The sequence below is a fragment of the Hevea brasiliensis genome, unplaced genomic scaffold (assembly GCF_030052815.1).
Source record: "Hevea brasiliensis isolate MT/VB/25A 57/8 unplaced genomic scaffold, ASM3005281v1 Scaf143, whole genome shotgun sequence".
Taxonomy (NCBI): Eukaryota; Viridiplantae; Streptophyta; class Magnoliopsida; order Malpighiales; family Euphorbiaceae; genus Hevea; species Hevea brasiliensis.
The window spans coordinates 104,764-129,701 of NW_026614634.1; the positions used below are offsets into that span (position 1 = coordinate 104,764).

The 24,938-nt window shown below is 30.8% G+C and overlaps 3 protein-coding genes across 8 annotated transcripts; 2 read left to right on the forward strand and 1 right to left on the reverse strand.

Moving 5' to 3' along the window:
* Positions 1 to 8,029: 8,029 nt before the first annotated feature.
* LOC110673317 (transcription factor SRM1) lies at positions 8,030 to 14,366 on the forward strand. Of its 6 annotated transcripts, none has more exons than XM_021836417.2 (3): positions 8,030 to 8,167; positions 8,831 to 9,601; positions 13,440 to 14,366. In XM_021836417.2, exons 2-3 carry the CDS (start codon positions 9,219 to 9,221, stop codon positions 13,951 to 13,953), a joined length of 897 nt encoding a protein of 298 aa, XP_021692109.2. In that variant the 5' UTR covers positions 8,030 to 8,167; positions 8,831 to 9,218; the 3' UTR covers positions 13,954 to 14,366. The 6 variants fall into 6 exon arrangements, with proteins under 6 accessions (XP_021692109.2, XP_021692111.2, XP_057997532.1 ...); XM_021836419.2 differs by having other exon boundaries at positions 8,061 to 8,177; XM_058141549.1 differs by lacking the exon at positions 8,030 to 8,167 and adding an exon at positions 8,231 to 8,336.
* A 1,842-nt stretch (positions 14,367 to 16,208) lies between these two features.
* On the forward strand, positions 16,209 to 17,607 carry LOC131176503 (GEM-like protein 4). Its single transcript, XM_058141544.1, has 4 exons — positions 16,209 to 16,728; positions 16,880 to 16,960; positions 17,045 to 17,319; positions 17,407 to 17,607. Exons 1-4 carry the CDS (start codon positions 16,578 to 16,580, stop codon positions 17,587 to 17,589), a joined length of 690 nt encoding a protein of 229 aa, XP_057997527.1. The 5' UTR covers positions 16,209 to 16,577; the 3' UTR covers positions 17,590 to 17,607.
* Positions 17,608 to 20,389: 2,782 nt separating this feature from the next.
* LOC110673339 (uncharacterized) lies at positions 20,390 to 23,142 on the reverse strand. Its single transcript, XM_021836446.2, has 9 exons — positions 22,762 to 23,142; positions 22,293 to 22,479; positions 22,062 to 22,195; positions 21,868 to 21,980; positions 21,540 to 21,780; positions 21,049 to 21,204; positions 20,852 to 20,931; positions 20,689 to 20,738; positions 20,390 to 20,541 (listed from the first exon to the last, which is right to left on the reverse strand). Exons 1-9 carry the CDS (start codon positions 23,140 to 23,142, stop codon positions 20,390 to 20,392), a joined length of 1,494 nt encoding a protein of 497 aa, XP_021692138.2.
* Positions 23,143 to 24,938: the final 1,796 nt, after the last annotated feature.

A 24,938-nucleotide genomic window follows, 5' to 3' on the forward strand; every position in this document is an offset into this window, starting at 1 on the left:
TTTTTATATGTCACGACCCAGTATATGGGTCGGACCGGCACTAGGACCTGGGCCAGTTTAAAGCTTTCAAGGTCCGTAATAAGCCTAACTATTCCTCAGCCCAACTCTAAGGCCCATTTGGGCTCAATTTCAAGAATTCAACCGGACAGAGTCCGACCATAAAATGGATCATTTAACGAGGAGTTTTTGACTCGCCGGACCTGTAAATACCATATATAATAAACTGGAAAGCTCAGCTCACCCTCCATATAATCAAATGTCATAAAAACAAATGGGAGCTCGGCTCCCTCATCCAATCTAACCATACATGCATTTAATAGATTTACAGGTCCAACATGACAATTATATTACAGATCCAATTAAATAAATATTTATAACATATGCGAAATTTCTACGAGTTAACAGAATTATATAAACATTATTAGACGATCTACGAATAAGAAAAGTAGGTTAAGCACAATAATAATCATCCTGTAGCCTGGAAAAATAAATGAACAGGAGTGAGCGTTCGACTCAGAAAATAAAATATCAATTTTAACCATAATCTCTGTAACTATTTAAAGCTAATGCACCCTGTAGAGTGAAATACAACATCGTCATAAATTTTATACAAATCACAATAAAAAGGCAATTTGGAGCACTCACACACCCGAGAGTATCAAACAATACATATATGGGAGCTGACGCCTTATACAGCCCTCTTAATCCAACTTCTGCCAGTGAAGATCTCAAGCAGGACTTTCGCTTAATAAACCAAATACGGAGTACCAACGAAGAACTCAAGCCGTGTCTATCCCAAAGGACTGGGTCCCAGCGAAGATCTGAAGTCTTGTCTACCCCGAAGGACCGGGCCCCAGCGAAGATCTCAAGCCGTGTCTACCCGTCCTGTCCATATCCAACACTATATCACACGCATGCCAATGCACGCACACTGCTCCAAATTACCACAAACAACATCCATGGCACTTTAACAGTTGTGAATGTAACATAAAACGCGCATAGAGTTTAACTACATAGATATATACATATAAGTGATGCATGGGCATGCTTGAACATATAATAATATCGAAATTACAATTAAAATTAATATTTTACTCACAGACTCAACCGAAGTCACTGTAGCGGCTGGGAGGAGGAGGAAGGCTGTTCCGGCTCACCTGACAATTATTTAGTACATTTGACTCAATACAAGCTAAGAAAAAGATCAAAGATGTCCTAAGTTGTGCCAAAAATCCGGCAGAGTCTATCCTATACCTAGGATCTACCCAACCTGCAAAAGGGCTTAAAATGCACTTCTATATCCACAAACTATACACCCACAACTTAATCACATCACACAGCCCCTCCTGGGCCCATCCAAACAGTCATCAATCACAATATGTAAAATTACAGTTTAGTCCTCATAATTTAACCCTTTTTTAAAAACTACCCAAATGAGTTCTAAAAATTCTAAAACTTTGCCCCGTGGTCCTTAGCATTATTACTAAGCTAATGCAAAAGGAATTATAATTTTCTGAGTTATCACGAATATTTCATGAATTTTTAATCGAATTCAAGCACAAGAAAATTAAGAAAAAGCAAGGTTCGAGTTTACCTATGCCGATTCCGACCCCGGGGACGCACTCGGGACGTTTGATAATGGTGGGGCAGCCAAAATCTTGACCCAATTCTAAGACTTTTTCAGTAGCTTGTCTGTTTGCCTGAAAATTTGCAGATCCGGGCAACCGTCGAATTTCTGCGAATTGAAGGTACCTACACGAAACCTACAACACGGGGGTTAGTATATAATTTTTTACAAAATTTTCTAAACTCATTTAGTACTCGGAAAAACACTACGAAATTTCATGGGACCCATCAAAAAACGGTGTTAGAAAATTTTAAAATTTATATTGCCGCGAAGCTCTCGACGAGTGGAGCGCTTTGGTACTCTCGGTTTTCACGTGGGGCTCACGGTTTGCGAGAAATTTAGCCCAAAAATCGAAATGGGCTAAAACTTCCTGGATAAAAATTAAACAAACTGCTGGATGGATTTTGGTGTTCTTGGTGTCTCGAGGTGTAGAAGGAGTTTGACATAAGACCCGGTCCGATTGGTGACCGAATCGGCCAGGTTTTAGCCGGAAAGGTGAGGCGTAGCACGTTTTCTGGCCGTTTAAAGCGCCGGCGGGGGGTGGGAAAGGGCTTGGGCGTCGTGTCGGCGAGGTGGGAAGACTGCGGCGCGGCATGGGGAGGAGGGAGGAGAGAGAAAATGGGAGAGAGAAAGGGCGACTGGAACGCGCGGGGAGAAGAAAAAAAAAGAAGAAGGCCGGTCCAATTCGATCGGTCCGATCCGATCTGGTTCGATTCGACCGGTCCGATTCAGGATACAAAATTTTAAATTTTTTACGCTGCCTTAGAACCGAAAACGATGCCCAAAAATTCAGAAAAAATTCTAGAGAACTCAGAAAAATTCGTAGAATCCAAATATATTTTTAGTTTTGTCACATGGTCTTTAAATTAATTTTTAAAAATCATCAAAGTTTTATATTTTCGAAAAATCGCACCCGATTTCTAAAATCCGAAAAATTTTAAATAATTTCTTAAAATTCAAATAAAATAAAATATTAATATTTACTCATAAAATAATAAATTTAAAATTAAGGGTGTTACATTATACTTCTCGAAGAAATTTGAAAGCCAAAACTAAAGCCCTAGCCACTCAATCACCATGTAAAACTAGCTAAAATTTATTGTCTCTAAATAAGTACTTGTTAAGTTTAATGTCACTGCAAATTATTTGATCAATAGAGTTAAAATAAGGTTTGGAATATATACTCGATAAGCACGTAATTTTTCATGGAGTTTACACCTTCTTCATCCTAATCTACAATATTATACAATTAAGTTAATTTTCAATAATCTTTTTTATATTTTAATGGGGGAGTTTTATAATATGTATATATTTTTTGTTTACTAAAAAATTATTTATGAAATTTAATAATGTATTTCTAAAACTATATTAATATATATTTAAATAGTTATTCGCTAGAAAATTATTTATAAAATTTAAAAATTTATTTTAAAAACATTTCATATATTTAAAGTTTAAGAATTTTAATAATAATAATAATAATAATAATAATAATAATAATAATTTAAATATAAAAATTGCCATATGATATATATGTTTTATCTTCTACTTTATTTGTACTTTTATTGGTATATTACAACTAATTTAAATGATAATATAAAATAATATATTAATCGATTTATTTTAAAATTTAAAATTGAATGATGTATTATCAATGCAAAATTATATCTACTACTATTAGAAAATTTATATATTAATACCTAAAATAAAATCAGTTTTTTATTTTAATATTTTTAAATTTCAATTACTAAAACCTTATCTAATACTAAAAAAGTAATTATAAAAAAAATAATTATTTTCTATTTTATTTTCGGTTAGATTAGGAAAGGGTGAGTTATATTTTAAAAATGATATTAATATACATAAATAATTATTCATTAGAAAATTATTTATAAAATCTAAACAATTATTTTTAAAAATATTTCTTATATTTAAAATTTAATAATTTTAATAATAATAATAATAATAATTTTAAATTGCCATATGATTTTTTTTAACTTTATTTATCCTTTTGTTCATTTATGAAATAAAATCAACTAACTTAAAAAAAAATAAATCTATTAATCAACTTAATTCAAAATTTAAAATTAAATGATATATTATTAAATATAAAATTATATCAATTAATATTAAAAAATTATATATTAGCACTTGAAATAAAATCAACTTTATATTTAAATATTTTTGAATTTCAACTGCTGAAATCTTATCTTATATTAAAAAAATCATCAAGAAAATATTTAATTAAAATTTCAATTAAATTAAAAAGGGTGAGTTTTTTTTTTAAAATTATGTTAAGATATATATTTAAATAATTATCTAACAGAAAATTATTTATGAAATTTAAATTTTAAAAACCTTTTTCATATTTAAAATTTTAAAATTGTATTCATTTATATTTAAATAGTTATTCACTAGAAAATTATTTATGAAATTTAAAAATTTTATTTTAAAAATATTTTTTATATTTAAATTTTAAGAATTTAATAATAGTAATTTAAATATAAAAATTACCATATGATATATATATATTTTTTCTTCTATTTTATTGGTACTTTTATTAGTACATGATAACTAATTTAAATGATAATATAAAATAATTTTAATCAATTTATTTAAAATTTTAAAATTAAATGATGTATTATCGATAAAAACTATATCTAATACTATTAGAAAATTTATATATTAATACTTGAACTAAAATCAGTTTTTTATTTAAATATTTTTCAATTTTAATTACTAAAACCTTACATGATATTAAAAAAGTAATTATTAAAAAAATAATTGTTTTTTATTTAATTTTTTTTACATTAGAAAAAGGGTGAGTTATTTTTTAAAAATTATATTAACATATATATAAATAATTATTCATTAGAAAACTATTTATAAAATATACAAATTTATTTTTAAAAACATTTCTTACATTTAAAATTTGCGAATTTTAATAATAATAATTTTAAATCATCATATGATATACTTTTTTTACTTTATTTGTCCTTTTATTAGTATATGAAATAAAATCAACTAATTTTTTTAAAAATAGAAATAATCTATTAATCAATTTATTTTAAAATTTAAAATTAAATAATATATTATTAAATATAAAATTATATCAATTAATGTTAAAAAATTATATATTAACACTTGAAATAAAATCAACTTTACATTTAAATATTTTTATATTTCAACCGCTAAAATCTTATCTTGTACCAAACAAATATCAGGAAAATGTTTAATTAAAATTTCATTTATATTAAAAAGGATGTATTATTTTTGAAAAAATTATGTTAAGATATATATTTAAATAATTATTTAATAGAAAATTATTTATGAAATTTAAACATTTATTTTTTTTTTTAAAATTATATTTAAAATTTAAGAATTTTAACAATAGTAATTTAAAATTCATCAGATGATATATTTTTTTTAATTTTGTTTATCTTTTCATTGGTATATGATAACTAATCTAAAGAAAATATAAAATATTTTATCAATTAATTTATTTTAAAATTTAAAATTAAATAATATATTATTAAATACAAAATTATAATAATAACTATTAAAAAATTTGTCTATTAACATTCAAATTAAAATTACAATTAACTACAACTTTTATCATTGATAAAATTTTATAATATGATTATAAAAATATAAAATATGGAGAAATATGCATTAAATTATATTATTAAAATAAAATAATAAATATTCTGCTAAAAGACAGGTAAAACGACTTGTTAAATTGTGTTGTAAATAATATGTATTCAACATTCATCACTTTCGTTCAATCTAGCCATATTCCACTATTCAAAATTCCTATTAAAATTTTAAATATTAAAAACAACAAAATAAAAAAAATTATATATATAAAGGTTTAATTATAAAAATAAAAAAAAAGGCAAAATAAAACCTATGTACACTTAGGAGAAGTCAAACAAATTCAAAATTAAATTTTGGGCCAAACAAGCCTCTATATTTTTTTAACAAGGCCCAATAAGTATACACTAATTTTTAATAATAAAATATTATTTTTTCGAACTTTAAATATTAAAAATCATTTATTAAATTTTAATTAAAAGAAAATTTAAAAAAAAATTAAAAACATAATGAAAAAAAATTGTTTAATATTAATATTATTATTTTTAATATTATATTATTTAAAAATAAAAAATAACATTTAATATTAAAAAATAATATTTTATTAATTGTGAACTTATTTAATAATAATTAAAAAATACATAAATTTATTAAGCCCAAAACATAATTTAGAATTAATTGATATTGACTGAAAGTATAGACTCTTATTTGATTTTTTTTCCATAAAAAATTTCTAAAGAATACTAAACTGAAATACAGTGGCCTTCTCTTTGCTTTTATATTTATAAGTATTTAATTTTAAACAATTATATTATTTGTTAAATTGATTATAAATATTTAATAAGCATTCAATATGTTTGGTAAAAATTAATTTATAAATATATTTATTGTTAAAATTATTAAAAAAAATTATAAAATGAGGCATTAAATTGAAAAATTCATCTTAACTTATTATTATTATTATTTTTTTTTAATTATAAACTTAGTTTACAAGTTTAAAAAATATAAACAAAAGAGTAAGTTTATTTTTAGAGTTCCCGAGCGATCAATATTTTTGAATATCTGACTCGATTCGACTTAACCAAATTTTATTATAATAGATTTAAGCAATATATGATCAGGGTTGAGTTTAAAAAATAATATTCTCATTTGATTCAGGTTTTATATATTATATATCATTATTCGAATATTTTATATAAATAATTAAGTAAATGTAAAAAATATATTTTATAATAATATTTACAAATTTTTTATACATTATATTTTAAATAAATAAAATTTAAACATTTTACAAAATTATTAATTTTTAAAATATATATCATTAATAAAAAATTAATTAAAATATATAAATTTAAACTGAATTAATATTATTCAAATTATATTAATTAAATTTAAAATAAATTCAAATAATTTGTAATATATTTTAATCGAGATTAAAATAAATTCAAATATCAAAAATGATACTTTAAGAGTATACAATCCATTGTGATTTCTGTTCTCATCAAATGCATTTAAAAATTGGCATGGCAAATTAAATTTATTTAAAAGTTTCTTAAAATGAAAATACAAATAAAAGGAAAAAAAATATTGGACAGAAAATCATGTGTAAATTTATGAGGCAAATGCAGTTGCCATTTTTATCCAGCGATCGAAATCAGTAATCACAGTAACTTCTATAAAATATACCCAAATAAAAACTGGAAATTTTATCTTAATTTAGAAATTTTAAAATTCAAATCAGTGCCCAAAAAATTTTCTTGACAAAATCTGCCTTGCTGTTCTTAATCAATATATATATATATATGTACACACACACAAATATCTCTCTTTTTCCTCTCAAACCCCACTCATTTACTCTGCTCTTCAGGTTATTATCTTACAGATATTAATGGGTATTGCAGATTCCTGAGTGCTGCAACTTGGGGCGAGCCCTTTTCAATCCCAGCTGTATGTGTAAGCAAGTGGTAGTTGTTTTTGTTGTTGGGGATGGGACCAATTGACCCATCTTGCTCCTGAACATCTCCTTTTCTTGTTATTTTCAGGATAACCCATCAACATCATTCATAATTTCTTTGGGTGCCCTTGTAAATTTCACTCCTTTTTAGCCCTTTTCTAATGATTTTTTCTTTGTTTCTTTTCATTGCTTTTTTTGGATTTTTCTGGTTTCTGGATACTCCCAATTTTTGTTCTTATTAGGGACCTAAATTCTATTTTATTGGTTTTAACTTAACAGAAAAAATTGGGAGAAATGAAAAATAAAAAATAAAAAAAATTTTAATTTATTTTATATTATTGAAATAAATTATCAAAATATAAAAAAATAATTATAAAAGGATATATAAATATTTTAACAATTATTTTTTTATTTTTATTAACTTAAATAAATATATTTTAAATTAAAATTTCTCTTTCTTTTTTTTTTAATTTTTTTATTTATTTCATTTATTTAATATCCAAATCAGAAACTTCAGAAAAATATTTTCCTTTCCTTCCATTTCCTCAATCCATCCAAAGGTTACTTGACATCTGAGTTTGGTTTCAATGTATAAAATAATTCAATGCTATTAGTTTTAATTAGGCTTTAAATAGTTTTTTTTTTTTTTTTTTTAAAAAACAAAAATTAACGGTGAGAATGAAATGAAGGTGGTACTTGGTGGGAAGGTTTGCACTGTAAGGTTATGTTCTTTTCACTTTACTTTTTGGATAGACTGTGTCACTAGTAATACTAGTTCTGAAAGTGAAGTTTTTGAGTGTTGGTTAAAGTGTCAAAATATCGATGGCGCATTTTTCACATTTACAGGGACTGAACGGTAAAAGCGTTAGGAATGTGGATTCAAGAAAATTTTCTTGTATGATAAAGAACAGAAAAATCTTGGATTAATTCTTGTCTGTTTTCAATTAATGGTTTTCTGTATGCAAAATTCAAGAATCGTCTAGTGGGTAGAGGTATTAGTTGGTAATTTTTGTACTTTCTGGATTTCATTGACTGGAAAAGTAGAAAAAGGAGATATGATTGGATTCCAAAAAGGTTTATGCATGCGGTTTTGAATTGGGCAAAAATTTTAGAGCTTTGGTTTTAATCAGTTTTTATTTTTGATATGAATTTGATTCCCAAGTGAGATGCATTAGCTCCCTCTTCTTTTCATTTTCTTCTTGCAGCAATTCTATTAATATAATCAATGTAATGTTAGAGTCTGTTTACATTGGCAGAAGAAAACAAAGAATGTGAAGCTAGAGCCTATGCTGTAAAAATTTGAGCATAATTTTATGATGAAGTTTTGTGGGCCTGTTCTGTTAAAACTGTTCTTATCAAGTAGGGCATACGGTTAACTGGGTTTTGTTGGATTTAGAAATTACATTTTTTGCACTCCTATTATTCATTGTAGGTTTCTGGGTTTTTCTTCTTTGTTTGGTTTCTTAATTGTCTCTTTCATATCTCACTATCTAAAACCCTAATTACCATTCACTATTCAATTCACCGTCACATTAATTTCTGTATATGCAGTTTTTTATTCGGTTTAAACTGCAATTTATTGCATCCTTGATTTAATGGTTTTCAGATATTTCTCATGGTCTAACTGAACTTTGTTGCTTTTCATTCAACAATAGGTCAGCAATTCACAAGCGTCCAATTTTTTGAATTGTGGAGCAAATCACCATTGAATTCTTCACATACTCTGCTGGGGTTTTGTGATTTTTATTGGAGGTGATCTCTGGTTCAGCACTCTTGGCCTTTTTAGGGGTTCCTCTGTATCTATTCTTCCTTACCTCTATCTCCTGACACATCCTGATTTCCCATAATTTTAGTCTACCATCTATCCAGTTGTTGGTGATACCAATTATAGAAATAATTCAGATCTAAGTTTCAAGAACTGTTCTAGAAAATCCCTGCTTTTGAGATTGGCTTATAGGTTAGCCTACCTTCTAAAGCACCTTGGGTAGATTTCTTTCCTTGTGTTGTGAGTGTATTCCGGATTGGGGATTCAAACAAGTCTAGATGACTGTGGATGAAGTGGGCTGTAGCTCTTTGTGGACCAGAGAGCAGGATAAGGCATTTGAGAATGCTCTTGCAACATATCCTGAGGATGCTCCAGATCGTTGGGAGAAAATTGCAGCTGATGTACCTGGGAAAACTCAAGAAGAGATTAAACTTCACTATGAACTTCTGGTTGAAGATTTGAATCAGATAGAAGCTGGCTGTGTGCCTCTGCCTAACTACTCTTCTTCAGAGGGTTCAGTGAGCCATGCTGGCGATGAAGGAACTAGTAAGAAGGGTGGCCACTTGGGACATCATAACAGTGAGTCTGCTCATGGAAATAAGGCGTCTCGGTCAGATCAAGAACGTCGTAAAGGAATTGCTTGGACTGAGGATGAGCACAGGTAAATTTATTGTTACTGATTTATTTAGTTCTTTGGTACACCTGCAAAGTTATATACAACTTTTCATAATTGCTCTTTGCTAATGATTGTTTTTCTTGTTTAATACTCTATTGATTAGTGTTTCTTTTGTTTTTGTCTTCAATTACTTGCTTTTGAGGTTAGCTATATCTTTTTGTGTAGAATCTTCTCCTATTAATTCATTTGGAATCTTTAGCCTTGCTTCAACTGTTAGTTTTTATTAAAACTACTTTTTTCGAAGCAAGTTTGCTGGGTGGGTGACTATTATTTGATGAACTTCAGCAACATATGATTTTCCATTGGCTTACTTTATACGTTACTGTATATTTGTTGCCAAATGTGCTGAAAGGCCAAGTAGTCAATTGGGAAGTTTTGAAAGGCTGGCATGCAGACGAATAAAGGTGGTGGTTTCAACAGCATGACAGATTGCTTATTACTTGTCCATCCTTTTGCCCTTGAATTCTTTTGAGAAAGAAAAAATTTCATTTCCAGAAAAAATTTCATTTCTTCTGTGCTTAACGTGTTGTGATCCTTTGCCCTATTAAAAATTAAGAGAAAAAGGAGGTCCTAATCCTTGAATGGTTTTTGTAGTTTCTTTTCATGTTAATTTTTCTTGAGATTATATCAACATTTCAATTTCTCCCTCACATTAAAAATGAGAAAACACTAGTTGGCCAGGTTTTATGCATTGATGATTTGATTTAGGCATGCTAACTAACAGCTTAAGAAAATCTTAACCAGAATTGTTTGTTGTAAACAAATATAATCAATAGTTCGAAACAAGAAATGGAGGGGAACAGAAATGTGAATTACTGACAGAATGATATTAATCACCCAGGAGACAACTCTGAGGTCATCTAATTAATGAAATTGGGTGATCCTGTTGAAAAACTGTACTTTTAATCTTTGTGATGCTAACTTTTATTGTGGATATGCAAAACTAATCTGTAGTCTGAGAATTGTTGAATTAATTAAGTTGTGGCATTCTTAAACATGAAAAGCCATAAAATTCCTTACATATGAGTTTTTTTCTGTTACTTTATGGATTTTGATTGTCAATACTCGTGGATGTGGTAAGATTTTAATCAACTGTTAGGTTGTATTTTCTGACAAATGGGTGGTGTTTCATTCAATTTGACCTGCTCGTATTGTGGCTATTTGTAAGCCAAGTCTACTTGGCTTTGGTCCTAATTATATTCTAAAATCCATTTCTATGTTATTCATTAGTGGGTTGGTTAACAGGTTTCTTTCTTGTATTGACTAGCATTTCAAGGCACCACTTGTTTTGTTTATTGCTTTTAGTCATTGATTTCAACTGAAATTTCTCAGTTTTCTTTTCCTGTTGTCTTTGGCAAGGAGCCTCTGTTTTCATTGAAGTTGCCAATGACAAGCCTGTATGTATAGATTTTTGCAATATTTCCTTACTAATGAGAGCTTTTACTTTTCCGTATTTTCTGGGTCCAAATTCCAATTGTTTTTGCGAATGTGTAAGGAAGTCTTGTGAACAATAAGTGAATAAGAGAGTTTGGTTGATGAAATTTCTTTGCATATTTACACATTTAATGGTTACACTCAGGTATTTGCTAGTTGAGATTCCTAAAAGGCTTTAGTGGGACTAATAGTTTTCTTTTCTCTTTTTTCTGTCACAATGCTAAATTGAATCTATGTTTTGCCAGTGATCCAGGCCTCTTTTGTGACTTATTGAAAGCAATATTTTTATGACATTAATGTGAAAATAAAAATGGTATCTTCTTTAACGTGCATGGACAATTTGTATGTATGGCCTTTATTTATTCTATGTTCAATAGGAATTTTGTATTATTAATATGTGTGGCACACAACTATCCAGATGCCTATAATATATTCTATTGTTTATTTATATTTATTTATTTATTTTTGGAAGAGAGAGAGGGAAGAGGGAGGGGGTGTTTACTTGGTCCCACATCATAAGCTTTTCACCTTAGGAGCTCCTTGCAAACAGGCTGTGCAAGAGATTTTGTTTCTATTTGTGAGATCTTGCCTCCTGGGGTCAACAACGTAATGAACTCATTCTTGTATCTGTTTAGTTATGGAGGATTAGTGCACAATTTCAACAACTTTAATTTTCCTGTTAACCAGTTTCAATTTTCAAGTGTCCAAGTGTTTTCAAATGTTTGTAGATTTGACGTCTGGAAATCATAGAATGGGCACTTAGCCACTGTATACTAACTTGTACTGCTAATTTTGAGCACATTTTAGGTAAAAGTTAACATAAAAATCAAGACATCAAATTTGGGCATGTTGGATAAACATTTAGCAATGATACATTTAGACTTATTTAGGAAACTACTGTAGGGCAAGTGCTTGATATCTCATTATTATGCGGTTCTAAAACTTGTGTCTGCATTGTTGTGTGGCAATGGATTAATTATGTGTTCTGTTTTAGTCTTCATGAAGTAGAGTACAAAATTTATATTGATCTTTGTGAAAACAGATTTTGAGAGGCAATAAAATGTGGTAGGAAATCTGGGAAGGCATATGTCTAAAAGTCAATAAGAACCTGCCTCGATGGAAAGATTGTAGATAACTGTTTACTTAGTTTAGGTTATGCACAACATTAGGGATTTATGTGAGTAGTGTTGGCTGCCATGGTTTGAAACCAACTTCAAAACTGAATAGCATTTCCTTGTCTGTTTTTAAGTACTAAATGGAAATATTTTACCAACCTGAGAAAATAATGTGTACCAAAAGCACCATCATTTTCCCATGTACATTTTGAACATCACACAAATATATGGAATTTTAATGGATGTTCTGAAGTATGAACTAACAAATTGATCATTTGTTGTGCAAAATTTGCTTCATTGCTTTGTCAAGATGAGGCTTGCCTAAGATAAACATGCTTAGTTTGTAAAGAAAGCACATCAGCTTATGTGAAGATTTGGTGTACTCAAGCTGTTAATATTTATTGATTTTATTCTTATTTCCTAATATAAGACATTAAAGTCCTCATCTGGTTTAGTACTTCCAGTCTCCTTTGTTCTCGGTATGGTAACAATATTTTAATTCTTCTCTAGTCTCAATAATGATTTTTCTATGGTCTTCATACCTTCATTGACAAATATTTCCAGATCCCTTTGTTGGTTGTGTTTGTCCTATCTTCTGTATGTATCAATTTGTTGCTCTATTTGTTTTGAGCCTGTAAAACAATTTTCTTTTTAGTTTGCTTTTCAATTGTAGTGAATTTAATGTATTGTGTACCCCCCATCAAATCATTTTATTGCAATAGTGCTATTTTTTCTATGAGATTGACAAATGCCATCTTATGCATACACAATACTGCTTAAATTTTATTTACTTGTTTGTTTCTTTTCTTTTCTTTCAAGTGATAGAATACACCTCTTAACTAATTGGAGTTACCCAATCTAGTTGTATCAAAAGGTTTATAATTGTGTACATGGACTCTTCTGTGTACCTGTCTAACTTGCACTTTTTGGTTGGGACCTGGGACTTGACATGGGAAGCTTTGTGTTTTCTGATTCACAAAGCTTGACCTTGCATATATTCTCTCTCTCTCAAGTATAACTTGCATATTTAGTTCGTGAAAAGCACATGTGTGTATTGGCTCGAGAAAAATATTGGTTTCTTTTGTTGAGGAGTTGTATTTTTGGACTAAAATGGTTAATATTTTATTGAAGGATTATTATTATTATTTATTTGGGGGGAGGGGGGTGTTTCTCTTGTTGCATTATGAATATTATTTTGCAATGGCTAAAGTCTGGTGAATCTCTAAGTTAGCATACTGGGATACACAAGTAATTTCTATATCCTTTGATTACAGGTTATTTCTTCTTGGTTTGGACAAGTATGGGAAAGGTGATTGGCGAAGTATTTCAAGAAACTTTGTTGTGACAAGAACACCTACACAAGTGGCTAGCCCTGCGCAAAAGTATTTCATCTGCTTGAACTCAATGAATAAGGATAGGAGGCGATCCAGCATACATGACATCACCAGTGTGGGCAATGGAGACATTTCAGCGCCACAAGGACCAATAACTGGTCAAACAAATGGTTCTGCTGCAGGAGGGTCTGCTGGTAAAGCGGCCAAACAACCACCTCAACATCCTGCTGGACCCCCAGGAGTCGGTGTGTATGGTCCTCCAACCATAGGGCAACCAATAGGAGGGCCCCTTGTTTCAGCGGTTGGTACCCCTGTTAATCTTTCTGCCCCCACACCCATGGCTTATGGCGTTAGAGCCCCAGTACCAGGAACAGTATCAGGAGTGGTACCTGGTGCACCAATGAGCATGGTTCCTATGACATATCCAATGCCACCCACAACTGCTCATAGGTGATATGCATGGTTTAGCCGTAAAATGTACAAAAACAGAAGACTAGTTGCTTGTGTTACTGTTGGTTTAGTGGCTTCTCAATTTTAGCCTGAATAAGACTGCATAGTTACAAGCAAAAGTTGTCTGATGTCATTTGTTTATTCTGGTAGCAATATCAAATAAGCCCATAGGGAGGGAAACTCCATCATTTTTATAGGCAGCAGCTGTGGAAATATGGCAGCATTTATGGTTAGAACAGCAATTTAGTTACCTTTTTTGGTTTTACATAACAAAGCTTAGTCTCAATAATAGTCAGTTAATGGTATTTTACTTTTAATGGCCAAAATAGTAAAGAACCCATATATACTTTTTACTATTTTGGATAGCATATGTTGGCACATATTGTGCTTCGCCTAGCAATTATTTTGTTTCTCTTATGAATTGCTGTCAAAGTTTTGCCTAGGTTATGCTTGCGGGTGCGCGTATAATGACTCATCTGGGAGTTACAGTTAGGTTTGCTGTGGGCTGAAGGTGGTTTGCATGATATGTTTGGGGTGTTGCAAGAGGTGGGTGAGTGATTCTCTCCCTCTTTTTCCTCTTCTCAGCTATTTCTTCTCTTTTCTCTCCTTTCTTTCTCACCTCTCCTCATTTTCCCATTCTTTTCTCACTGTCCAAACACCTTGGTTAAGCCATCAGAATTCTGGGGCTTAACAAAATAATTGAATCAGATATCCTGTGGAAATTTTCTAGTGCTGTAGATTCAGATGTCAGAAGATAGTCTAGAATCCCAAGCTCAAGCCATTGTTTTTTTTTTTTTTTAATGAAATAACTCAAGCCGTTGTTAATTACTTAATTACTTGTGTCAAGTGAAGTGTGCAGTAGCCCCCTTTTTGTTGCAGGTCATGGGATTTACCAATATTTTTTTTTCTTTGGCTGTTCTTTGCTCATATTTGAAAAAAAGAAGGGATGGCATCAAAAAGCTAATATGCCAACCCAAAAGCATAAATGCCTACAGTGTGGCAGATTCAGTGCAGGATAAGTGACAAGTTCACACAATGCTTGCTAGGATTGCATTTCCATTTTCCATGATTGGAAAGTTGTCCCAGCTAACCGAATTCTTTATCTCCTTCACAGAATCTTGAAAAATTTCCTCCACTGAATTAATGCATTCTTTGAATTTGATCTATACTCTACACAATCCTATTTGAAGTATTGAGTCATTTTCCATTAAATTTTCAAGAAATTGTCCCCACCTTTATGTTTGCATGTCTTTTATTAAATTCCATTAAATGTACCTACCCTGATCAAGTCTTGCACAACAAAAAGAGCCAGACAAGTATGTTTCAGAGAATCTGAGTAAAGGAAGCAACCGAACTTACCACCTTCTCATTATCTTTACATTGAAAAAATGTCTTTATGAGTCTATGGTCTGTGCCTTTATACTTCAAAATGAAGATTAAGACTCCTCAGCTGAATATGAAATTGTTCAATCTTTGAATTTCTTTTTCAAGGCTGAACTTGCTTAATTTCTTCATTTTGAAACTGCAGTGAGATTGGTGTCAAAGATCAATGAAACTGAGAAACACTACCGTTCTTTACCTTGTATAATGGGATTTATGTATCAAAGCTGTGACTGAAATTTGGAATGATAAAGCTTAATTTATATGTAATGTGATTGAAACCCACTATTTAATGCCTTCTAAAAGATGTTAATTGGCATTGATTTCTAATTAAGATAACAACTTCACTATTCAACATCCTTGGTTTATTGCAGAGATGAGGTATTTTTTATAACCATGCATGCAAGGTCTACTGGTCTGCTACTGCTTGCAGCCCTTTAATTCCCACATCTGCAATGGAACCCAAAAGAACAAAATTAAGTGCCAAAAGAATTGTAGTAATCCAGATGATTACATGAACAGTTAGAATGAGTGATTAGTTGGAATGAGTGATTAGTAAGTATCTTCAGATATGTCCTTCTCATTATGAAATAAAGAAAGAGGGAGAAATTTAATTGAAGAGATTTCTTAACCAAGTCTATGTGTCACATAACTCATTCTGCAATATATGTAAAAATGCATTTGTTTTGTAAATACTTTTTCATGTTTCTTTTGCTTGCTTAGGCATCATAAAGCTAAAATGCCAACTCAAAAGCATAAATGCCAAACAGCCATGGTGCTTGTTAATAATGAATGATTGAAATTTGTTCCAGCTACTTGGGATACAAAAACTAACTGTGTTTGAACGCCTAACCCTTTTCCTTTTTTCTTGTACTTGTAGAATTTCTTAAATGGAAGCTTGAACCTTTGTACAACAACTTTTCTAAAGCAACTAGAGCTTTCCATCTTCTCATTTTTCTTATTTATTTTTTTGGCTTTAACTGAGACTCAAACTTAAGATTTCACAGTTTTGGATACAACTGTAGCACCACTGAGCTAAAGCTTTTCGGTTAATTTTTCTTATTTTTAAATGTCCTTTGTCTTGCCCTTACTGTCATTGATGAGCCTTACATGACTCATGCCATAAAAAGGTTAAAGATTTACCTCCCATAAACTTTTTCCTATAAATACTTCACAGTTTAAACAATTGATCTGGCGTAGCAGTCTTCTCTTCCAATTTGTCTCTGAAGTGGGAAATCTTCCATCGGCATGAAGAACCCATCTCAGAATCAAGTTATTGGAATTCCAATCAACTCAGAATTATACACACATGGAAGGCCAGCAAGAGGATTTTTAGCTGACCCTGCAACACAATACCATCCATCATCTTCTTCAAATTGCTATTCCACATTCAAGCATAGTAATAACTCTCTGTCTGTCTCCTTATACTTCCCTTTTTTTTTTTTTTACACAACAGAGGTTTTCCTAGCTTGGTGCCATGTAACTAAGCTAGTTGCAGGCCGATCTGGTGGTGTTTTAGTAATGGGAATGGCTTATTATTTGTGTTGCAGGTAAAGTAGATTCAGTGTTCAAGAGAATGAACAAATTAGGGAAGAAAGCTGACAATTTTGCAAAAGGTGTTCGAGAGCATGGTAACTAATTTTCCCTCACAAATGTTGAGAAAATAAAAAATGAATAAGATCTAAATTCTAACTTTGATTACTTTGAAACTGCAGTGAGATTGGGCTCAAATATCTGTGAAACTGTGAAAGGAAAGTTCAGCTTAGGGGCTAAAATTCTTCAAGTTGGTGGTATGGAGAAAATTTTCAAGCAGCTGTTTGGAGTTGAAGAAGAAGAGAAATTGCTAAAGGTTTCCCAGTGCTACCTTTCAACCACAGCAGGTCCCATTGCAGGCCTCTTGTTTATCTCCACTTACAAGGTTGCCTTCTGCAGTGAGAGATCAATCAAATTCTCTTCTCCAAATGACAAATCAATCAGAATCAATTACAAGGTAACTCAAAAAGAAAATAAAAATCCAATCTCTCTGTCTGCTCACAACATTGTAAATACCAAACAGATGCCATTTTGTTTTGTGCAGGTTTTGATCCCACTTACAAAGGTTAAAAGAGTTAAAAAGAGTGAGAACATGAAGAACCCATCCCAAAAGTATATGGAAATAGTTACTGTGGATGAGTTTGATTTCTGGTTTATGGGTTTCTTGAATTATCAGAAGACTTTCAAATGTCTTCAGCAGGCAGTCTCCCAAAGCATTAATGATTAATTTACAAGTCACTTCCTAATGACATAAAAACCACTGTAATTAGCAATCCTCAATTGTATTCTGTTTTATAAAGAAACACACGAGTGGTGAATATAATTTTCCAACAGCCACTCATTACTAATAATTGTTCTATCCTCTTCTCCATTGTTATGAGAATTCAGGTAATAGCATAGCAGCAGAAAACAGAAAAAGGCCATCACTTTAATTAAAAGATTGCAGGAGATTCATAATTTGGTAATAATAATAAGAAACAAAATGAAAATGCCAGATAAATTATTGCAGAAATTGTATCTGACTACTGTTATAAATCATGAAGTACTCTCAGAGTTGCAGGAACCCTCAAAAAGGCAATGCATAATTACAAATTAGTTGAAGAGTCTGTCTGTTTATTTAGAAAAACACATTTTAGATGTTAGTAAAGCTGTTTGAAAAAGTTGTTCTTACAACTAAAATATATTGTTAGACCATACAAGAACGTATCAAAAGATACGTCAATGAGGCTTTCCTCTAACATCCATACACAGATAATGCCATACCTGCCATTAACTGAAACAACTTCCCTTCAATGCACTATAGATTTACCATGTGAGTTGAGCTTAAAAAATAGTGGAGAGAGTATTTGTGGGTTTGGGTTTCTTTGAAGTTTTTGAAACTGATAAAGAGTATTATGGTGGTGCTCATTGCTCAAGGACTGGACCCAGTGCAGTCAATTTCCATTCATTAAAACGCACAGTATAATTATGTGTAGAAAAACTTGGCAGAAATTGAAGTTTTCTTTGGCAAGTAGCTATTCCTTGAAAGATATCCTTACATATTATTATGACAGTTTACTACACTGATTCTAAATTGCTTATCCTAACATCTTTAGATAAGAGCCCAAAAATTGAAATTGATTATAGCATGAAGCAAGAATCTTGATTAATTACTGCAAAAGAGGGTACAGTAACCTTGTTTGAAATCCATTTTATTAGTAATATAGATATCCACTACCATAAAATCCTCACTAAATGTCAGAATATCTATGCAATTATAATGTTCAAGTTCTTAATTTCCAGCAAGCCATTTTGGAGTGCAGAAAGAAGTCTCTTTGAGATGCAAATTTACACTCTGTAGACATCAATAGTCAGCTTTCACTCCCCTTCCACAGAAAAAAATTGCATATGTAAAAAAGAGCCAATTAAGCCCATGTAATGCTTCAAATATAAGCCAAAAAATTTAGATTAAACCACAAGCTTAAAAATATGTTTTATAACTAGAAGTAGATAAATCAGTTGCAGAGGTATGTTTGCTTGGAGAATTCTATATATAACACCAGCAGAAGGCGAGTTTTGGCATCGGTTGGCCTTGTTTGTTTTCCTGTTTCATGTATTCATTAAAGAGAAGTGTGCAGATTATCTCAAGCAGCAGTTTCATACTTCTCATTTTTCTAGCCTTCATCACAGGTTTTATACAAGCAAATGCCCAAGCAAAATTAATATGTCTGGTGTAATAACACAGTGAGCCGATGTTAAGAGAGTATGTGAAGTCTCCGACAAATGCCCCAGCACTTGCTCAGAATACCCCCAAATCCAAAGTTTGCTATGTCAATTTTGATTGATCTCTGCACTGCAAGCCTCGGTGCAAGCTTAAAATCTTCCTAAATTTCTGTCTGCAAAAGTGGCAAATGGCAGCAAAGTATAGAGTGATTAGGATTAAACAGGTGTTTTGATATTTTCAGATCACAAAGCAGATTGTATAACTCTAGGATTGGCATGCTATATAAAGATTCGGGAAATGAATTGAATGTGTGAGATAAGAGTAATGGTAAAAAAATGGAGCACAAGAAAGAGGAGATGAATGGCCAAAGCCATAACTGAAAGCTGTTAGAAAGCTGAAAGGCCAAAAGGGAAAGCCTTAATCATTGAAGGATTGTGTGGACCATTTAAAAGGCAGTGGATGGAGTCAATCATTTAAAAGCCATAATTATACTCTCTCTCTCCTATTGTTTCTCAATTTCTTTCTCCCATTCTCTCCCTGTTGTTTCTCTCTCTTTCCCCTATTACTTTCTCTCTTACTGTTCTCTCTCCCCATCTCTCTTTCCTATGTTTCTCTCTTTCCCATAAATATCTTTCCTCTTCCCCATTTTTGTCTCATTATTATCAATCATCCAATCAAAAAATTTCTTAACAACAATGAAGTCTCACAAATTCTTGCCCACAAGTTATTCCAAAAATTCAAGAATAATTCACTAATGGCAAATTATTTTTAATTGAATAGAGGGATCTTTAATTTTGACAAAATTAAATTATAACTATTAAATATAAATACCTATCTAAATGGATATAATTTAAGCTTTTCATGCAAGACTTCTCAGCATTATATAAGTTAATCACTTTCTTTAAAAATCAACTCTTTCCCATATTGTTTACATAATGAATTCCTAATCTTCCATATTCTTTCCTTTTTTTAATCCATATATATATTTTCCTATAAAATCAAAGATTTCATTCATATTTCCCTAGAAAATCAAAGATTTTATCCATACTTTCTTAGCCTGGTCCCCTGCATTACAAGGAAAATACTCAATTATAGTTGGGCAAATTTTCTTCGAAGAAAATACTTAATGAAAATCCAATAATTAAGTCTTGACTGAAAATGGATATTTCTTTTTTTCTTTCAATTGCACAAACGAGGAATATTTATTGCCAATTCGATAATTTATATTGTTACATATTTTCAATATTTTAGCTCAAGCATAATAGTGGTTCCTCCAAGGATAACCAAAATTAGACTCTTTCAACCAGAAGAAAAATGAAGTCTTTTAGCCAGTTCTGTCGCCAATCTTGCTAGAAAGTTTGGCATAGTACTCTGCCAGCCAAAATGCAATAATTTTGATCTCTTTGTCTCTCTGTGCAACCAGCCAGGCAGGATCACTTGTTGCATTAGGACTTAATACATCCAAGCAGTGAGCACCTAATCACCAATAACAAGTCCCAATTCAAAACCTAATTAGCTAAGCATATACATGCACAATAATTCAACCAACTTGATGAGTAGTTTACAAGACCGTAAAGTCTCGAGTTCGAATCCTAATAAACAAAGAAAGTGTCCTATATATACCTTCATCTGTATGTATAGCAACAACACTGTCGGATATGTCCTCTAAAATTCTACAAATCAAGAAATTAGAAAAAATTAATAAATGATTGCTATTGAAAATGTAAATAACATTATTGGTAGAAAATAAGTTCAGAAATCAAAAGTTCTTGAGGTTCTCTTTTACCCTCCAGAGCTCCATGGATCACGCAGTCCATTGGAGAAAATGATGTTGCTCGCAAAATTTCCAAGTACAGATTTTATATCCTGAAGATTAGAATATAAAATTTTCCGAGCAAGTCAATTTCCAAATTGCTAGAAATCCAATTTTCTGCACAAGATAGGAAGAATAAAGGATGAAGATTTAATAATTGAGGAGCTTACACGGCCACCAAATTGTATAGGAACCCAATTAGGCCTTGGTCTGATACCAAAAGTTTCTTGGCATGATTTCGTGTAGTTTTTCAGATCAAAGGGTGATATTTGGAACATTGTATCATTATTATCAACCCCCATTGGTATTACCAACTCAGTGCATGTCTGAAAGATTATCAAAATTATATGGTGATTAAGAGGGGAAAAAAAAGGAAATGAGAAAGATGATAATACTCATATAATACAAATACAAGAAAACATGCTGATATCTCGCTATGGCAATGAGCTGGGTTTAAGGACACTAATTAGCCTCTCCAAATATTTATCGAGGCACAACAAAGCGTCGCTACTTTTGTTACTAAATGCTGTAAAATTAGAGATGCAAATTTGCGTCGCAGTGGGTGGCAAAAATACTTTGGTATTTATATACCCAGGAAAGCATGAAGCGTAAATGAGTAAATGACCATACCCATAAATAGAATAAAAACATTTATCTATACCTGCCATGACCATGAACCATATCCAACTTGGTCAGAATCATCAAATACAAAAAGGCAGAAACCTCCATGAAAAGAATTGAGACCAGCAGCAAGTCGGCCAAGAATATCAGTCCCTTGTGGTACTGCATCAATGGCTTTACACAAATTTTCCACATAATAATCTGGAGGATTGTCATACTGAGCTGAGACCATGTAAATGTACTCCAAGCGGTCCTTGAGTTCTTGTGATGAGTTTAGAGGCCTTAGAAAGAAAAGATGGAGAGATCAAATCAGAAAAGTCAAGAAAAAAAAATTCTACGTACGCTATACATCCAAGTCTTGGTTATACCTGCAAACATTGAAGGTTTTTCCAAGGGTTAGAAGACCATTAGGCTCAGCTGCAACTCTATCGATTTCAGACCAGGATTTTTTAATGGTGTTGTAGCAACTCTCACTGGTATTCTGCAGAAACCAATATTTAATTAGCATTAAAACATCAATCTATCTAATCGAAGAACGAGCTTTATTTGATTAATTTCTTACTTTGAAGTCCTTGGATACAACAGCATGGTATCCATCTTGTGGCGTGATATCCTCAAAGTAGAGTATTGGAGCAGATGATGCCAAAGCACCAATTATTATGTGAGGGTATTTTAGACGAAACCATGATGCGAGCACTGATTAATTTTAGCAGTAAAAGATCAGAATAAATTCTTGGAGTTTCAGGCTTAGATGTCATTCCTAATAGCAGTTTCATTTATGTAATTTACTTACTTCCACCGTATGAAGCTCCAACTGCAATAACTGGGCAATTCTCTGCTGATAGGTTTTTCTTAACATCTGTAATCACTTGAGCATAATCGGCTAAAGCCTGCTCCGAGCTTAAGTAGCCACTGATACTTGCATTTTGGAATGTGTGATTTTTCAATCCAAATGGAAATGATTCTCCATAATAACGATGCTGTAATTAAAATGCATTTGATCATTATCCATCTCCAAATTAAGAAGTTAATTGCTCAACTTGTCTATGGTTTGCATATACATTTTCAAAATTGGAAAATTATTCAGTACACTCCCTGCATTAGAAAATAATTTTGCACTATTTTCTGATGCACTGAATGCATTGAACAATCTCCTCTGCAACCCTACTTGAAAAACTTATATACAGATGAACTCTAGTACCTTAGTAGTAGGGCTCATGGTGCAGTGAGGGGTATTCATACGATAGTGAAGGAACACTTACCTCTATAAATAAAAGCAAACCTTTGAAACGAGCAGCAAGATCAGCAATGAAATTAACATACAAAACATCGCCTGTTATATCACCCTCTTCACCTGCATAAACAAAGATAGGCGAGCTAGTGTTTGCTCCACCCCAGTACTTGAAATTCAAGATATATCTCTGTTGGAAGGTTGCATAACTCTCTGGATAATAGTTGAAATGATCAAGTGTCTGTGAATAATAATGTGTTTCATATTCTGGTGGGATTTCTATGGAGGATTTTTGAAGCACAGGTCGTTTAATGGCACTCAATCTCAATCCCCCAGGATATGCAACAGCAAATAGATATGTTGTAAGCACAAGAAGCAATACTAACAGCTTAAATGATAGTACAATTGCCATCTTCATATGCCACCAATCATTGCCTTTACAATCAACTTATATAAGGTGGGTGCTTTCTTTTTTTAATTCAGTTCTTGGGTTTAGCTTCCCAGCTAGTATTCATCTATGAAGATTCGGAGATATTCATTGGATTGGACTGGCTTATGTTCTAGAAATTTTAAGAAGGCAGCCGGCCATGCAACCTAGTTGACTACGTTGTCGTTTTCTTTTCGGGCTTTGACTTTCGAAACTTGAGACTCACACCTTGAAAATAATTTTAGGCTTTGTTGTTCATCAGCACAGTTATAATTGTTTTAGTAGTTATCGACTACTTTATTTGTTGTTAGCCGTTAAACATTAAATATTAATAATTAACTATTTATATAATTGTTTAAAAGTGTTTTGTAAAAAATAATTATTGAATTAGTTATTAAATATAAAAATAGTGATATAATTTTATTGATTTTAATCAAAATACTTTTTCAACCTCTAAAAGTTTGGAGGGATAACTTTTCATGAACTATAATAATATAAATACTATACTACTAAGCATATAAATAAGAGAAAAAATATTTTGATTCTGATCAAAATATTAAACACTATATTAAAAGTTGTTACTGAATAAAGCTTTAATTACTAAGCCAAGCTCATTGATGGATGATTAATTTTGGGATAATTTATTATTTAGTTATTATTAGTTATTTATTATTACCTCCATATATACTTTTATTTGTCACTTTGAAAAAATTAAGGCGCATTAATTAATTTTTTTTACCAATTTTACTTATATTTCTACTAATTATAATAATGATTTCTATAATTTTCTGTAATTCATTTTATAACTTGCTTCTCTATCTCTCAATTAGGTGAGATAAAAAATAATTTAGTTAAATTATAAAAAAATTTATTATAATTTTAATGATTTAATTACATTTTAAATTATCATGTAAAAACTTTCAATAATAAATAAAAATAGACAAATAGTATTATTTAATATCTAGCCTCTCTATTTTAAAATAAATTATTTAACCCTGTAATTTAATTCAATCAAAATTGAATTAAGGTTCCTCCATTAAAATCTAAATTCAATTTGTCATTAGTCTCATTGATTTCAATGGTCCAAGAAGTGAGAAAAACTTTTAACTGGACTCTCACTCTTATTGTTTCTCTCCACCATCCTCTCTCTATTCAATTAGTTTTTCTCTCTTTCCCCTATTATTTCTCTCTCTCCCTTTCTCTTACTATGTCTCTCTCCACATTTCTCTCTCTTTCTTTTGTTTTCTCTCTTTCCCATCTATATCTTTCCTCTCCTCCATTTTTGTCTCATTATTATCCATCATTAAATTAAAAAATACAAAATATTCAACAAAGTTATAATTTCAAAAATTTATAACACAATCAAAATGTCTTAACAAAAATAAAGTCTCACAAATTCTTACTCACAAGTTATTTAAAAAATTCAAGGATAATTTTGTCATTTTATCTATAATTAATGATAAATTATTTTTAATTGAACAAAGAAACTTTTAATTTTTACAAAATTAAATTATAACAATTAAATAATTTATTTTTTAAAATATAAAGACTCAAATATGAATAATGATAAACCCTAAAAACCAACTAGTAAATTATTCTTAATTTTGTTATCCTTAAGAATATATATTCAGCAAAAATTTACTAATTTCAATATATATTCTATCTTTAATATAATTAAAATAAAAAATTATTATACCAGTAAATAAAATTAAGAAAGGCCGGCCGAAGACAGCTATTTCAAGAAATGGACAGCCTGATACCTCCACAGTATTTATTGTTAT

Coding starts and splice junctions, on each gene's coding strand:
- LOC110673317 (XM_021836417.2), top strand. CDS start 9,219: ATGACTGTGGATGAAGTGGGCTGTAGCTCTTTGTGGACCAGAGAGCAG. Junction 9,602..13,439: donor TGGACTGAGGATGAGCACAG/GTAAATTTATTG, acceptor CTTTGATTACAG/GTTATTTCTTCTTGGTTTGG.
- LOC110673339 (XM_021836446.2), bottom strand. CDS start 23,142: ATGGCAATTGTACTATCATTTAAGCTGTTAGTATTGCTTCTTGTGCTT. Junction 22,480..22,761: donor GTTTGCTTTTATTTATAGAG/GTAAGTGTTCCT, acceptor TTTTAATTACAG/CATCGTTATTATGGAGAATC. Junction 21,981..22,061: donor TTGTATCCAAGGACTTCAAA/GTAAGAAATTAA, acceptor TGGTTTCTGCAG/AATACCAGTGAGAGTTGCTA.
- LOC131176503 (XM_058141544.1), top strand. CDS start 16,578: ATGAAGAACCCATCTCAGAATCAAGTTATTGGAATTCCAATCAACTCA. Junction 16,729..16,879: donor CTATTCCACATTCAAGCATA/GTAATAACTCTC, acceptor TTTGTGTTGCAG/GTAAAGTAGATTCAGTGTTC. Junction 17,320..17,406: donor CAATCAGAATCAATTACAAG/GTAACTCAAAAA, acceptor TGTTTTGTGCAG/GTTTTGATCCCACTTACAAA.